We start from the raw sequence: 16,120 nt of genomic DNA, 5'->3' as shown, positions 1-16,120 counted from the left end.
GAAATAAATAACTTTATTCTCACTTGTTCTCTGGAAACATCCAAAATCATAGGAAATTCTGTATTTGAACAGTGTGAGTAAACACTAATCCATGCCATGACAATTCACACATCTGTCATAGCATACGAAGGCATCGAGGTACTTAGCGTACATTTGCTGTTTAGTTTCCCTGTGGATTCAATAGCCTATAAGGTTTCTCAGCAAAGTGTGAATTTAGTGTCCGCCTATAAATTAACACTGCTGGTCAAGAATTATGCAAATCCCTTAAGCATTTTTTGGCTTTTTAATTTTTTTTGGCACTCTTTGCAGATCTGTGCATTCTATTCCACTGACGTTCCACTGGTATTCCAGGCCTGGGCCCAATTCCCACCAGGCTGGTTGTCTGATGGAAGTCACGAGGCATTTCCTCCTTCTGGGATGCTGCCCATGTAATCAGGTGAGTAAAGGCAGCCATGAAGAGGGGAATACTTTTCAGAAAGGAGAAGACCATGAATTTCAGCTTAGTGCTCACTGTAACATAAAGAGTAGAAATATATACGGAAAATTTCTCTAGTCTAGCTCAGTGCCTGTAAGATTGTTTTATTCTTTGGGAATCACTCTTAGATTTTATTTACATACTGCACCACGAGTTCCTCTTGGAATTTCACAAGGGGCAGATCAGTTCTTGCCTTACATCACCATCTTGGGGAGCAGTATGTTGTTGCTGGACAGATGCCTACTCACAATACTCTCCTTCTGTAGTACCCCCATTTGGCGGGCAACATCTTAACATTATCATTTTTTGGTATTTGGCCTGATACAGCCTGCTCCCAAATTCATAATGGGAAATGTATGTGTTTCACTGATATCAGAATTCTCTTGTGCCATCTGACTTTAGCACAATGTACTATGAAGGGCAAGAAGCCAAAGGGAGGGGAGAACGGTAAGCGCACTGTACAAGTGTCATGGACCTACTTCTGAGGGCACATGCCAGGGCTTATCTCTTCTTTTCACCTTATCAGGTATCTTTATCTTTTTAGCTATGTTCTTTTGAGTCATGTAAGCATTGAATAGTGTGCACTCACTCTATGATTATCATTATTGAGTGATAGCAAGTAGCTTTGAACACCAAAGGGCCACCTCACCAAGGCCATGGTCATACACCCACTTCCAGCTTTTCCTGACACAGTACCACCACGGCCCTCATGAAGTCATCAGGGCAGCAACCAGCCCCAGCTCTCCAATCCCAAAGGCACACTGTGGAGAAGGCCAACTGACTATCTGATCACCTCTGGTTTTGATTTGATGAATGTCTCAGGCAACTTCGGTCCCCAAGTTCCACTCACTCAGCTTGACTTTGTGCACCCCGACCTTAAGTGTGTCCAAACAGAGCTACACTAGGAGCACACAACTCTGACTGGTAAAGATGGGTGGGGGCGAATCAGAGAAAAATATTTTCCTCTGTGAAAGTATCAGAGCAAGGAAATTTAAGACTCTGCATCAACAGTGAAATATTGCAAATTTACAGGCAATGCTCCAGAGTGGCGATGAATCACAAAATGCAAATGCAAGTGCCAATACAGAATTTAATCTCTGCACAAACACATGAATACTTTATTAACAGAAAAAGCAGAGAAATTTGTCATGAAGCTCAGCAGTCTGGAACTAGGATAGGGGAAAGCTTGCAATCTTTTCTCTAGTGGCTATGTACCACTGCCTGCCTAGAAAAATCTAAAATGAACTGCTCTGTGTCAGTCTTGTCACAGTTTGCTTTGTAAATGGAAATTAAGCCATCTGTAGCACTTTACCACCTTAGAATTCTGCATTTACAATGTATAAATTATGCATAAAATATTTTAAATTTTATATTTGTTACTAAGCTCAGTTCACATTCTTAGTGAGAATCCAGGAGGAGGGGGGAATAACATCTGTGTGGGATGGGAATGTAAGTCAGTGGGTGGATTCTGAATCCTGTTAAATGATTGGGGAAAAAAAACATGTTTATTTGTTAAAATGGAAACAATCACTAATGACAAGGGAGTTGAAATATTTAGACAAAACTGTAATGGAACCCAGAGGATGTTATTTAGTTGTTCTCACGAAACAGAGAACCTCCCATTGAACACATTTTTGTAATTTTTTTTTTTCATGGGAGTTCCTAAAAACTGTGAATGCTTTTGATCTCTCTGTAAGACAAGAATCAAACCCTGGGGGTTAAGGTGCTGTTGGTAGGGTCACTCCAAAAGATGTCTTGAAAGATGTTTTCATGGGCTCCTTCACCTGAGCAAAGGAAATTCAGTTCTGATAACTAAGGCCATGCAAATATGACATGTGGAATCCAGAGGTTTTTTTTTTGAATTTTTTGACCTCTTTTGAATTACTGAAGGTCTCAACAGCATCTGCCATAATAAAGGTACCATAATAAAAAGTATCATCCCCCCTGGGACACTGACATTTACCCAGGATAAGCAAAGGATGGGCAACAGAACAGGCAAGTACATGGGAGGCAGTGGGAAAGACCCACATGGCAGATAGAATCCACCCAGAAGGCAGGGCTTGGCTGGGACCAGGAGGGAGGGATTTCCCTGCCTTTCTGTTAGCAAAAAATGTGTTTATTGGGACATTTGCTACTACCCAGAGCCACACGCTGCCAAAATTGTGGTTATTTCCAGGCACTTCCTCAGAAGCCATACCTCAAATTCCTCTCTTGCCTCCAGGACCTTTCTCTGCCTTTTGTCTTCTACTAGTTGCTTCGGCTTCCCTGTCTGCTCCTAACCATCACTTATTATGTTGGGAATGATAGTTGCGCCATGTGTAACTGATCAGCATGAGGGTTTTCAGGTCTAGAGAACTGAAGAGCTCCACATAATTTAGGGTAGAAACAAAGAACAATGAAATATTGGTCTACAGGGTACAATTAGGTTTTCTTGGATTTAGATCAGTTCATATGTAAGTCAAAGGCAGCTGTTACTAATGCATAACTATTCATCCACAATCCAATATGCAATGTACAACTTCAGCTCTCAGATTGTTCTATGAGAGCTGTTAAAAACCAGCTTCTATACTTGGGGCACTTACAGAAGTGTATTATTAACTCTGTACAATAAGAGCAGACCGAGAATAAAAGTTTGTCTCAAAAACATTGCCAGAAATGTGTTTACTCCAAGTCTACATTGAAAATTATATTAAACATATGTTTGCATTCATTTTTTGGGCAAAGCTTAAGACTCTCAACACCTTGGCTTGAGACACAAGCACTAGGATTATTTATATCGTGCCCTCTAAGTCTGTGTATCTGAAGCTCATTTATGTTAGTTGGCAATATATTAACTAATCCAAATTCTGATATTGCTCATATAATGTAGTTGGGTAGCTGTATTGTCGCCACTTTGCAAAAACTGAAAATATATTTTAGCACATATTTCAAATCATTTTTGTTAGCCAAAACAACACTTGGAACTGATACCTGCTATTTGCACTCATAGTACACAATTCATTAATTTAAAACCACTGTGGTCCTCAGTAGTCTTCAGTTACAGTCAGCAGCATTTTCTGTTCTATTAAACCAACAACAATGTAGTGAGCTCCTAGCAGCCATTTTATCATTCATTTCAGCAGAAGGTGCATCGGGCAGAACGCTGTGCCACCGAAGTTCAGAAGAGAAGTCCAGCACATTTGGATAAAGATTATAGTATTTAAAGCAAATAAGTAAAAGAATCTCAGAAAGAGGAGAAAAAAAGCCCTTGCAGAATCACAACTGTAACTGAAGTTTAACTATTAATTTTAAAACATACCTGTGCATCCAGTTGTGCCTTTCTTGCCTGAATATCCCATATCACAATGGCAGATAAATGAGCCTTTTGTGTTCTCACAGGTTCCACTCAGACAAATGTTTGGATGCAGATCACATTCATTAACATCTAAAAAAAACCCATAATTTAATATTTATTAAATAAAATTCTTAGAAAGTAACTAGAAAAATCTCTGAGATACGATCCATTGGAAAATACTCAGAATCATCACTATTGTCCAAAGAATGACTGTGACTGTTAATTGATGTTTTCTTTGTATATGCACGTTTGCGTGAGCAGTTACAGATATCTTTATGCACACACACAGATGCATACATTATCCTGTTTTACACAAAACCTTTCCAAAAAATATCCTCCAGATTTTTTATTTAAATATGAAAATTTGGTTTGGACTCACTGTCTCTCTACTTTACTCTACCAAAGCACAGAACTTGCATAATTTGATTAAGTGACAAGTTTAAATCAGCGCTGACAACTCAGCTTGCTAGAAAATTTCCACAGTGCCACCCATCTGCAGTTCCTCTCTACAAACCTTCTTTGATTTTAGCTGCATAAAATCTTTTTGGAAGAGCACCCAGAGATATGCTATTATAGATCACAATGTTTGCTTTTCAACTTGGTCTGGGAGTTTACAGGAACATGCAGACATTACACCTGCATGTGATAAACACAGCTTGTGCACTGGAGCTCTTATTTTTCAGTAGCCAAAACTAGAGCACAAGACCAATACCCTGTATCATTGTATGTCTCCTTGGAAACAGTGCCTTAATAAATATTTTTTCCTTAGTTAAGGCAGATTGGAAAAGAGGTGTTTTCACTTACCTACACAAGTCTTCATGTCTTCAGATGCCATGAATCCATCATAGCAAAGACATCTGTATTCTCCTGGGATGTTTGTGCACTGGCCTCCATCACAGATATTAGGATTATCTTCACACTCATCAATATCTGCAGGGAAAATTCAGATTAAAATATGTCTTAGACAGGTTACTTTTATGCAGTGCAACCAGTCTTAATCATGGCAAGCAAACATTTAATGCTCTGGTAATCACAATTAAGCTTGAATCCTTGTAAATAACTTGAGTGGCATATTGCAAAATCCTCATGATGAGTAATCTCCCCTTCCTGGTAAAGTCAGTGGTAAACATTCCCCTCTGAATCCAAGAGGAGCGGGAACCAGATTTATCAGTAGAAAAGTCATTAAGAGAAACAAAAACAAAACAAAACAAAACAGAAACAGAACCTTTGTCACACAACATGGCTACATGTAATTGGAGATCCCGAGATACAATCCATCACTGCTGAAGTCAATGGAAGCTCTGAAGTCAAATTCAGACTTCACAGAGCTTAAAAATGTTGTCTTATATTCCTGTATTGAGAGTGGTAACAAACTAGAAAACTGGACAAACTGGAGTCAAGACCATGATGGGAATAAGTACAGCATATATATTTAGTTCACTAAGAAATTTTATGTTTGTTTGTTTGGGGTTTTGGTGGGAGGCGGTAGGGAATGGGTATTTTAATGTGTATATATATAATTATTTCATCTATTTACTTGTTAGCATTTCAGTTGACTGGCCAGCCGACACACATATTTACATCTGCTAGCATATAAGATGCTTTTTCAGTTCTTGAAAGTAGCCATCAGTGATGGAGGCCAACCGCAAAAGCAGACACTTCATTATATTAATGCAGCCATGCCAGCGTCTGGAGTCTTTCAAAGTCTCTGGGATTATGTTAGTGCTTCTTGTAAAAATTTCTAGAATCTCCCTGTGTCAGCACCAACATAGACCAGCAAGAACAAAAATCTGAAACTGTGTACTGATTCCATGGGAAAAAAATCAGCACAAAAAGCACAAAATTCAGGAACCCCCTCTGAGAGAAAGGGTGTAACTCATTATCAGTCTGGTCTATTGTGGATTGCAGTAATTATGCAGCTGCAGAAAATGAACTCACTTTAACTTAAAATATTATGTTCATTATGCTTCTATATTTCTAGCAGCTAGTGTTTTCGTGAATACACAGCTTCTGCAAGGAAGAAGGCTGACCCATCCCTGTTCATCTTAAAGAGCAAATAATGTTAGCATGGACATTAGCCTGGAAATTTAATTTGGAATGGAATTTGAATTAACATGCAAAATTAAGCTCTAGAAATGGGGATAATAATGACAGAAATAAAGAACTTTATTTACTAACCTGTCACTGTATTGATTTCACAGTTGGGGGAAAATCATCTGACAAAGAACCTGTTGTTTCTCCTAATTGAGCAGATTATTTATGCATAACCTCACCAATTCAAACCTGACCTACTACTGAACTGAACAGCATTCTTACCAGCTCAATTATTAAGAAATGTATTCTGTAATGGCTTCTAGCTTTGTATGATGTTAAAAATAAAAGACATGTTCACACAGAGTGCAAGCATAAAATGTAAAAAAAGTTATTTCACATATTCTGGTCACAGTGCTCCTACATCATGTACCTTGTACAAACATACAACATACAAAAATCAGACATTCTCTGCAAAGTAGAAAATGCTGCAAAAAATATTTTTTCTTCTTTTTTAACTAACCTTGGGTAGAGACCAAAATTTCAACATGCAGACTGAATATTTACAATATATTTATATATGCAAACAATTTCTCCTCATGAGAAGAAGGCAGCATTTTTAGATACTAAAAAAGTGATGAACATGGCCCCTCACAGCTCTGAGTATTTTCTTGAGTAGAGTGTGACTTGACATCCAAAGGTGTCTGGCATTTCTGCCATCAGTATATGACATACCTCAAGAGATAGCTGATACCTGGCTACAAAAATGGTAGGAAAAAAACCTCTGACTAAAATATAATCGTTATTTGTGCCCACAATTAATTGTATCTACAGTCATTTCTGGACATGCTCAAAAAGATATGTAGTAATACCAAAAATCTGGTATTTCATCCTACAAATCCCAACTATCGGCAGCATCTCTTATTAAAATTTCTTTCATTGTCACAACTTACATATTTAAAAAAAAAACCTAAGCCAAATAAAGTACACAGGAAATATTGCTATTTCTCTATAAATACAGGATTATAACACTACGAATTGGCTTTAGAAATGGGGATAAAAAATAACCATTAGATTTGGTATAGCATCCTGCTCTAGCATAGTAACCTGTTCTAGCATGACATCAGTACTTCCCAGAGATGCAATCAGTTGTTGGGAGTGTTAGGCAACTACTTACTATGATACTTTGTGTTAAACACATAAACAGGCCTACAGAAATGAGCAGAATTACGTAAGCCTCCTTACACACTGGCTATTGCATTCAAGTCTTTCTTAGAGGACAAAAAGAAAATGAATAGTTCATAGCTTTTAATGGCTAGACTATAAGCGAAATTTGATTTTTCAGGGTCCATGTAAGATATAAATATGCAAAAATTAACACCATCTGATGCTTCAACATGCTTTTACCTGGTAAGACCTGACTATAAACCTCGAGGGACTTGTTTAACATCAAGTTAATGTGTGACAAAAACTCTGAGAACCTATTTTCTCCACTCAGCAAAGACAATTTCTGCCTCCCTTTTTTGCTGTGAAAAGAAAAAGATTATAATTTCCTATTCCAAACTCTGTAGCCTAATAGAGAGGGAAATACTCTGATCTACTCTCTTCTTGGGTTTAGAGATTTGTCTGGGTGACAAGGGGCAAGTAGGGCAAAAGAGAGGAGAACTGTTTGTAGCCTGCTGACTTGAAATCCCTTCCCAAACATACACTTTTGTTATTCATTTCCTAGTGAAATCAAGAAGAAGAAAGCAGAAAAGTGCATCACAGATCCTTGCTCCCTGTCTTCCTTTCCCTCTCATGTACATACAATCTAGTCCTATCAAGTTTAGATTTTGATCAAATGGTTTTATTTTCTGCATTGAAAAGGTGCCCAAAACACCAGCAGTGATGTTCTTTGCATGGAATTGCCTTTACTAGAAACTTGATCTATCCCTGGTCACTAAATTAAACTGTTTCTAACTTAAGAATTGTATGTTTTTAAACAGTTAATTTGCTAGAATTTTCTCACTGAACAAGGGTTGGATGCTTGCTGAAGATTGTCTACTTTACAGAATTCTGACAGTGTAATCTTTCAGTGGGGGGGGGGGGAAACTGAATTTAACTATAATTTAAAGGCTCTTTTATCCTTTGCAATGGTAGCAAACGGCCTCAGGGTAAATGAGACCCTGGTCAGAGGCTTATAAATATTCACAAATTCTGAATGTGAGTCTCTCTACTAATTCTATATACAAAACTCATTTGTTCAACTTGAAAGGCGATTCTATTCCAAGGGATTAAACCTGTTTTATTTCTCATGCTCTTCAAGGAACTGGCAAACAGCTGGCACGTGCAGTAAGAAGTAAGAAAAGAGCAGAGAAGAAATACTCCATTAACCTGTGTGGTAACTTTCCTGTAACCAAACAGAATCCACTTACTGGGATTATGAATCCCAAAGGAGAACACTAAGTAGATACAGAGCTCTAACAATTTTCTCATCCATTCTGCTTAGAGTGCAAGAGAGCTGTTTCCTACGCAAGTTTAGGACTATTCTAATCTTAGTTTTTCTGAAAGTCATTCAGTTTTGAAGTATTGCAGGATATTTGCACTCAACTAAATAAAGATTAAAAATAGGGCTTATTTTCGCTTGCTTAAGAGCAGTCAACACACAATGACAGAACAGGATAAAATAGCCAATTTTATAGCATTTCTGCCAATTAGCCCTCCAACATAATTATAGAGTATACAAAGATGGCATTTTGATTTATGTTCACAAGGATGTTTTCCATTTTAGATTTTGATCTGTATTATGAACATCCAATTTCCTTCAAAGCAATTCAGCCTACAGTCGTCAAATTTTGACACTTTGGAGATCTTTACTTTAGAAAAAGACCTTCACCTTCCATGCATGAATTACATTATTTTGACAGTGTATTTTTAATAAAAGCCTTAATTAAAAAAAAAACTAAAAGGTCCATTTAAAAAATACTGAAATGATACATTACAGAAAAGGTCCAAAATCTCCTTACCTGTGCATGTCCTGTGGTCTGGCATGAGTGCAAATCCTTGTTTACAGCTACATTCATAGCTGCCCTCTGAATTCGTACAGAAGTTCTCACAGCCACCATTCATTATGCTGCATTCATCAATATCTAAAATGGAGAAAATGACAATTAAAACCCACAGTATTATTTACTTCAAAGCACATTTCATGGACATACTTGCACTAGCTTTCCAGAACAGCAGCAATCCAGCTTCTACACTTGAGTTTTGCAAGCTCCTTGAACATTCAAGGGCTTACGAATAGAGGCTGGATGTCAGACAAACCATAGAGGAAAAAAACCGAGATTATCTGACTGCATATACAAACAGCTCTGAACATCTCTTTATGTATAAAAACATCACTGTTGGGTTACCACTGTGTCATGAAGGTAATAAAATTATCTACTAGGCAGAATTAAAGCCTGCAGACTTCTGCATGCATTTCCATTGCACATTAAAATGTAAGCAAATACAGGAGTGCATAACAGATTATTTAAGCTAAATGTTATTTACAAAATGTGGCTTTCGGGAAGTAGTTACAGGAAAAGCTTCATATTTGAGACGACTGCAGATCAAAGTAGGAAAAATTCCATTGAGCCACACGATTTACTTCATGGTCTCTCAAGAACACAGATTTTTAATAAAATACAGAACTCAGGAGTTAACAAAGAATTCTTGCTTCATGATCAAAGCCTGAAGTGTCAGGCCATTTAAAACTGTATTCAATTTTATGCACTATGATTGATTTACTAGAAAAATAAGATATAGATAGTTAACTACAGCAGTGTCGTAATTTCAATCCTCTCACGAAATGGTTAGAGCTTTGAATCACAGATAAAAATATCTTAACTACTAGAAATAATTAGTTTTATCTCCCCCATTCATAGAGTTTATGGGTAGGTTTTGTCCTTACCAACACAGTATAACTTGTCAGGTGTGGACTGATAACCAGGGTTGCAAGCACACTGATACTTTCCAATCAGGTTGACGCAATGTCCGTTTCGGCACAAATTGGTGCTTAGGTCACATTCATTAATGTCTGTTGCAAAAGAAAAGGACAAACACATTTTTATGTCTGCATGGAAAGTATACTCAAGCAAAGAAAATAAATGCCAGGGCAGCACAGTATCAGTATGAAGAGTTGTGCACAATACTGATATTGTCTCCATGCCTCACCTATACATGCAGAGATATTTGGTGATATGTGATGGCCTGGTGGACAATCACACCGAAAACTTCCCTCTGTGTTGATGCAGGTGCCACCTCGGCAGAGAAGGGGATTGCGCTGACACTCATCGATGTCTGTGGGGAGAAAGGAAGGCACATCACTGCAGGATCCAGCACTGCCACCACAGCAGCCCAGATAACGCTTCAGCATTGCACTTCTTGTGAGCATACTTCTTGACCCAAACCCTTCCCAGGTACTGACCCTGCTGCCCTCCTAGGTGTCCAATCCACCTGCTGACACAAGGCACAGCACTGCTCCATGCACCATATTCACACAGCCCCTGCATGCCACTTCCCACTGCCCTGCACTTACATACACTGGGGCAGGTGATTACTACAGGTGAAGAAACATTTTCCTGTCCTGACTGAATCTCTCCCCATAGCCTGCTGCCTCTCACAGCTCCATCAGCCCAGACAGACTGGAACCTTTGCTGCAGCTAGCTATCTCTTAAACCACAGTGCAGTATAAACATACAAATAAACAAAATAAGGCTGCTTTTAGATTTTCATCGGCTTTAACCTGACAGGTTGATATCCCACTCACCGCACTGGGGACTCCTGGGATAATTTTAACCTCCTAAAATCCTGACCCTTGCTCGTTTATGCTCTGGCATCCTACAGGGCTAGGGAATTCACGTTTAGGGTAGAAATCAAGTTAAAGTTTTCAAGTGAGCTTTAACAAGATTCAAAAATAAGAGGGATCTAAATTGAGGCACAATCAGGATTTTAAAATAACCCAAGTGCTTCACAGAAATAAAACTTACATAGGATTTGTGCCTATAAAAAGACATACCCATGCAGTTCTTCATCATCATAAATCCACTTTCATAGCCTTCAAAACATTCACATTCAAAGTCTCCAGGAGTATTGACACAGATGCCTTGGCCACAAAGATCAGGAGAGATGCGGCATTCATCAATATCTGCAACATAAAATAACATCCACAGTATTTTCAAAGCAATCCAATTTTGCCTTTTCCAAATCAAAGCTATGAGAGAGTGATCCATGCAGTTTACCTGTACAGTTCCTCTCTTCAGAATCAAGGGCAAATCCACTGTCACATCTGCATTTAAAACTGCCAATGGTGTTTCTGCATTTTCCATGAGTACAAAGACTGGGGACCATTTTACATTCATTGATATCTGCAAATGAAATGGATTGATATTAGGCATTTGACTGCACAGCGAGCTAGCAAAATGTCCAAAATTTTCCAAGGAAAACAGGTTAGTAAAAACGTGAATTCTGCAATAAGGAGCCAATCACAATTTAGACATTACAATTACAATTTACACATACCTCCCACAACATAGCAACAATCATTCATATGCAACTATATCATTGTCATCTTTAACAATGGATTTTGGAAGAGCTTTACAGGAAGGTCTTCATCTCATAGCATCTGTTAAGTAACAAAGGTGCTAAGGAGGACCTCTGTTCAGTGCAATGCTATTCTAGCACTGCACAGATTTCTTGCTGCTTCTTAAAGCCTTGAAACCTCAGAAAGGGAATGACTGAGAAAGAGGAGACACAAACCATGCAAGAGCTCAACAGCACATTCTCTTTAAAAAGCCACATTTCACAGTCCTTTTAGCCCCCTGCCTACACCTTTAATAGTAAGGACATATGATATTATCACTTCTTGTGAAAACAGCACACAAAAGAACAATGTTGACTTCAGAGCTCATTCATTCTTATGATAGTGATCCCTCCTTTTGGGAAACTTGTAGAACGCACTACATAAATTCACACTGCTTTCTGTATAGACATTCTGCAATGCAACTGCCAGGGTCACTTTCTGTTATTAAACACTACTTATTCCTCCTTTGCTCTGCAGAACCTAATTGCTGCTCACTAAAGCCAACAATAAGATTTCAGCAGACGGAAGATCAAACCTACAAAGGGAACTTCCAGAAGAGCTATTCTATCTGCTGGTTTCTGAGAAAAAATGTGACTATCATGAGTCACAGAAAATATGAGTGTAACTAATAGCACATGTCATATAATTAAAATTAATAACTTAGCAACTATTTATAAAACTAAGACTGCAACTACCAACAGCAATTGTCATTCACGTATATTTTCTCATCCTTTAAAATTTCAAAATGTTTAAGTTTTGGTAACTGGCTTTCTTTAAGTATATTCACATCCATTTGTGCTTCGTCCAGCTTAATCCCACTGGAAATCCTGGAAAGATGGCTTTTAAAATATGACACCAGGATGTCACTGTGTGATTTGCACTAGTGCTGGATTTTAACAAGAGCAATCATAACAAAACATAGTCTACAGTAAATTCAATTCTGCTGATTTGAGCTATCATGCTGGAAACATTTTTCTCTACTTCTCATAGCAGCTCCACTAGAAATTAACAAAATTATTCAACCTCCCTTGCTTGCTCCACAATAGAATTGAAAATACTAGATGTAAGAAAGACTGCTCTTTCCATATGTCCAAAGCTAACTGTGCAGTTTGTTCCACTTCTTGTAGTATGAGGTGCCAGGTTTTCAAAGCTATTTCATCAGCTAGAGATGTCTTTAGATGCATCACAGGAGGCAAAGTCATGCATAATTTAACTTTGCTAGCAGACAGAGATTTAGTACTTTGCAATGCCATACAGTTTTTAATAATCTGATATAGACTAAACAATCTCATGTTTTATTCTAGCCTTATTTTTCATGAACCCTAATGGGATTTTAAAGTGTGCCTCAGGATAAACGAATTGCCTAGTTATCAACTTCCAAGAATTTACCAACAGAAGATTAAAAGGAAAAGCCAGCAGGATTTAGTAGCAAAGAAGCACAAATACATCACACACCTTTAGAGAAAGGTTTCCCAGTTATCTCTATCTTTGTAGAGAACCCAGACCCTCGGGGACAAAGAGCTTCAAATTCAGGTGATCCCTTCAGAGGGCATTCCTCACACTCAAAGCCCCACGCTGCCCCCACTGAACAGCAGCAAGCATCCATTCGGTGTCGGCCTGGTATCTGTGCAGTGCATTGCTCATCTTCATGTTGCAGGTAGCAACTCTCCAAGCGAATGTCTGTTGGGCAATTGAACAATATGTTGAGAGAGAAAGAGAAAATTTAGTTCACTGCAGAGAAATCCCTCTTCCAGAATCCCTTCACTAGATAATTTGCTCCGTGCTTTTGAAGACTTAGGCACTGAGTGCTGAGACTGCATAGCTCCTAACAGCAAAATATTAACAGTAAGCTTGAAAACCAACAACTGAAATAAGTTTTGTGTAGAATATTGCTCAATACTTGGAGCATATTTTGGATAAAAAAAAATTGTTTTTAAGCATTCCAGCTTACTGTAACTATATAAAGCCCTTTAATTAATACAAGCTATACCTCATTCTGAGACAAACATCAGGCATTTACTATTATTAAGGGACAAAAGTGCTTTGGATGGACAGCATACAAAACTCGGATATTTTGTTACACAAGCCATTACGATACACAATGTGGCTGGCTCCTCACAAGCCATGGTGCTGGTCCACAGTGGTCCCACCACCATCGCTGCCAACTTTGGTGGGGATCATGATGAAGGGCAATATCAGCTGTACAGATCTGTCAGATGGATAATTTTGAACCAAATCTATGCCATTAAAATAGTCAGCAGATGGTGATTGACTTTTACCAATGCAATCCGTTCATATTCCAGTTGAACAGAGTTCATGTCCCCGATCAATTCTACTTGAAAATGACTTATATCAACAAGAGTAATCTTCCTTATTTGTAAGAAAACGAGCAGCAAAAAACTATTTGCTCACCACATAGATTTGCTTTTCCCTATTAGATCTGTAAACAGAATAAATACCTACCAAGACAAGTCCGTCCAGAAGCATCTAAAGTCATTCCACTGGGGCACTGGCAAACAAACGATCCCAGGGTATTGACACATTGCCCATTGGTACAGACTCCAGGAAACACCTCACATTCATTTACATCTATTTCCAATCAAAATGTGATAAAAGTAATCACTAGCATGCTAAACATCCTCAAATCAGAAAAAGAAACGAACATTCTAATGTTTAAGATAAAATACAAAACCAGAGAAGTTTATATGACCTAAAAAAACTGCAAAAATTTATGATTTCCTATGTAAGTTAGCCAGAATCAACTAATTACAGAAAAAACTGATGATCATGAATATTACATGTTATTATTTGCTATTCCTACATATATTGAAATCAAATTCAAAAATAACATCCTTCTCCTCACAAAAAATTAAAATAGTACCAATTTTTATTTTCACTGGAGTCCATATGTTTAACTCATATCAGCAAAGAAAGAAAAAGGCAAGTGCATAATGAGAACATGCGTTACTCTGACAAGGTTTAGCTATGCTGCATTTTGTGATGTTTTTTAATATTTTTGCACTCCTACTGTTTCTGCCTCTTCAGGCACACCTCTGAATGTCTGGAAACTACAACACTGTTTGAAATCAAATCCTATGTCACCTATGACTGGTGGGTCCTCCTTTGTGAAAAGCATATGCTTCGCAACTGCCTCCATAAAAAGCCTCCAGGCTTAAATATAACCCAAGATGAAGCATAACAATTTTGAAGACAGACAATAAGAACGAGCAGTCAGAAAGAAATGACTGGCCTACAGCTGAACAATCACGTAGAGAGAGTAATCAAGAAGTGGGTAGGCTGGATTCACTGATCTTCCAAACAAAACTCCTAGAGTGAACTGTCTTTGCAACACTTGAACTGCATGGAACAGTGTGGAAGATACATGTCCAAGTGGACATTGGTGGCCTCTGCCCTTTACTAGATATTATAAATAAAAGGCTCATCTTGACTGGAAGGCAGGAAGTAAAGCCAAGGGTCTATTTGAAATCACTGAAACACAGTTCACAGCTTGTGAACAATGTTCCAGCTGACAATTCCAGGGCTCACCCATAAACTAGAGGAAGACTGCCAATTTAGTTTGCTTATTTCCTTGCACAAGTTCCATTACTAATTTTACAGGGGCTATGTATGGGAGAACTGAGTATCACCTTTTGGGAACTAAATTTACTCCCTTGTCCTATATCTCACTTGCCAGTAAATTTCCTAGAGCTCTTCCCTTGTCTTGAAAAATGCTTACATTGGTTGAAGCCCAAATACCACTTCAGTATGTTAAAACCAGGGGAAAGTATTCTGAAATATCTGGGGCTATCCAGGTCCCATTGAAATCAGAAAGATGAAAGCATATAATAGATGTAATCCAAAGTACTAGTAAAGGAAATGCTGAAAACAGTTATGTCTACATCTTGGAAGGATAAATTTTCCATCCCAGCAGTGTTGAAAATGTTCTAAGACTTTCCCTGTGAATAGAGAAAGGTGGGGCCACTTTTTTTTTTTCTTTTTTTTTTTTTCCTTTTTCTTTCACTTACTCCAGAAAGTGTTGCTGAGGTCAAATAAGTTATGTACAATGGGTCTGCAGCATGGATGTGCCAAGGTATTCAGTCATCATTTGGAAAGCAAAGAACATGTGTGAGGGTGTTCCTCTTTCTTTCTTTCGTTGTTATTGTTTGTTTTATTTTATTTTTCTGTTACAGAGAAGAACAATGTTTCTTTATGGAAGCTACATATGGGAGTAATTTTTTAAAAATATTTTAACTGCAGTGTCATGTCAGATGTTGTCAGTCAGGATGACCCATAGCAGTACAAGACACTCTGAGCTTCTGCATATTATGGAAATATGCAGTCCTTTGTCAGGGGTTCAAATCAATTGAGATGAAGATAAAATAGGGTGGGACCTTCAATTCTCACAGAATACTATAGAGTCATCAAGCAAAAAGCTTGATGAAAAAAAACGTTCAATCTTTTCTTTAACCAAAGTTTAACTGTGTGCTGATGCCCATTTTTTGCAAGACAATAACTATGCTTTGGAACATGTCTTATTTAATATAATGTTACATGGAAAAAAAGCAAAGTTTAAGAAAAAAAGCTTTCATTTGAAATGTACTCTTTAAACATGCCTTTTCTATAGCATAGTAATGGTTTTGCATACTGTAACAATAATGCCAAGTTTTAATGCATATAT

The 16,120-nt window shown here is 37.9% G+C and overlaps 1 protein-coding gene across 5 annotated transcripts in view; it reads right to left on the bottom strand.

Annotated features, from left to right (window-relative positions):
* The window catches only part of FBN1 (fibrillin 1), a 147,314-nt gene that overhangs the window by 42,642 nt on the left and 88,552 nt on the right, over positions 1-16,120 (bottom strand). For 3 of the 5 annotated variants that reach the window (XM_052671923.1, XM_052671920.1, XM_052671921.1), the window contains exons 23-31: positions 13,906-14,031; positions 12,898-13,122; positions 11,102-11,227; positions 10,879-11,007; positions 10,035-10,160; positions 9,772-9,897; positions 8,846-8,968; positions 4,614-4,739; positions 3,774-3,899 (exon numbers count right to left, since the gene is read on the bottom strand). The exons of 1 other annotated variant lie outside the window; for it this stretch is intronic. In XM_052671923.1, coding sequence (XP_052527883.1) covers positions 3,774-3,899; positions 4,614-4,739; positions 8,846-8,968; positions 9,772-9,897; positions 10,035-10,160; positions 10,879-11,007; positions 11,102-11,227; positions 12,898-13,122; positions 13,906-14,031 — 1,233 coding nt within the window. The remainder of the gene's footprint in view (positions 1-3,773; positions 3,900-4,613; positions 4,740-8,845; positions 8,969-9,771; positions 9,898-10,034; positions 10,161-10,878; positions 11,008-11,101; positions 11,228-12,897; positions 13,123-13,905; positions 14,032-16,120) is intronic. One more of the 5 variants, XM_052671922.1, reaches the window with a different exon arrangement.

This window comes from Tympanuchus pallidicinctus, unplaced genomic scaffold, assembly GCF_026119805.1.
Source record: "Tympanuchus pallidicinctus isolate F22 unplaced genomic scaffold, pur_lepc_1.0 scaffold12, whole genome shotgun sequence".
NCBI lineage: Eukaryota > Metazoa > Chordata > Aves > Galliformes > Phasianidae > Tympanuchus > Tympanuchus pallidicinctus.
The sequence above is the reverse complement of the archived record's forward strand: the minus strand, read 5'-3'. Positions and strand labels throughout refer to the sequence as shown.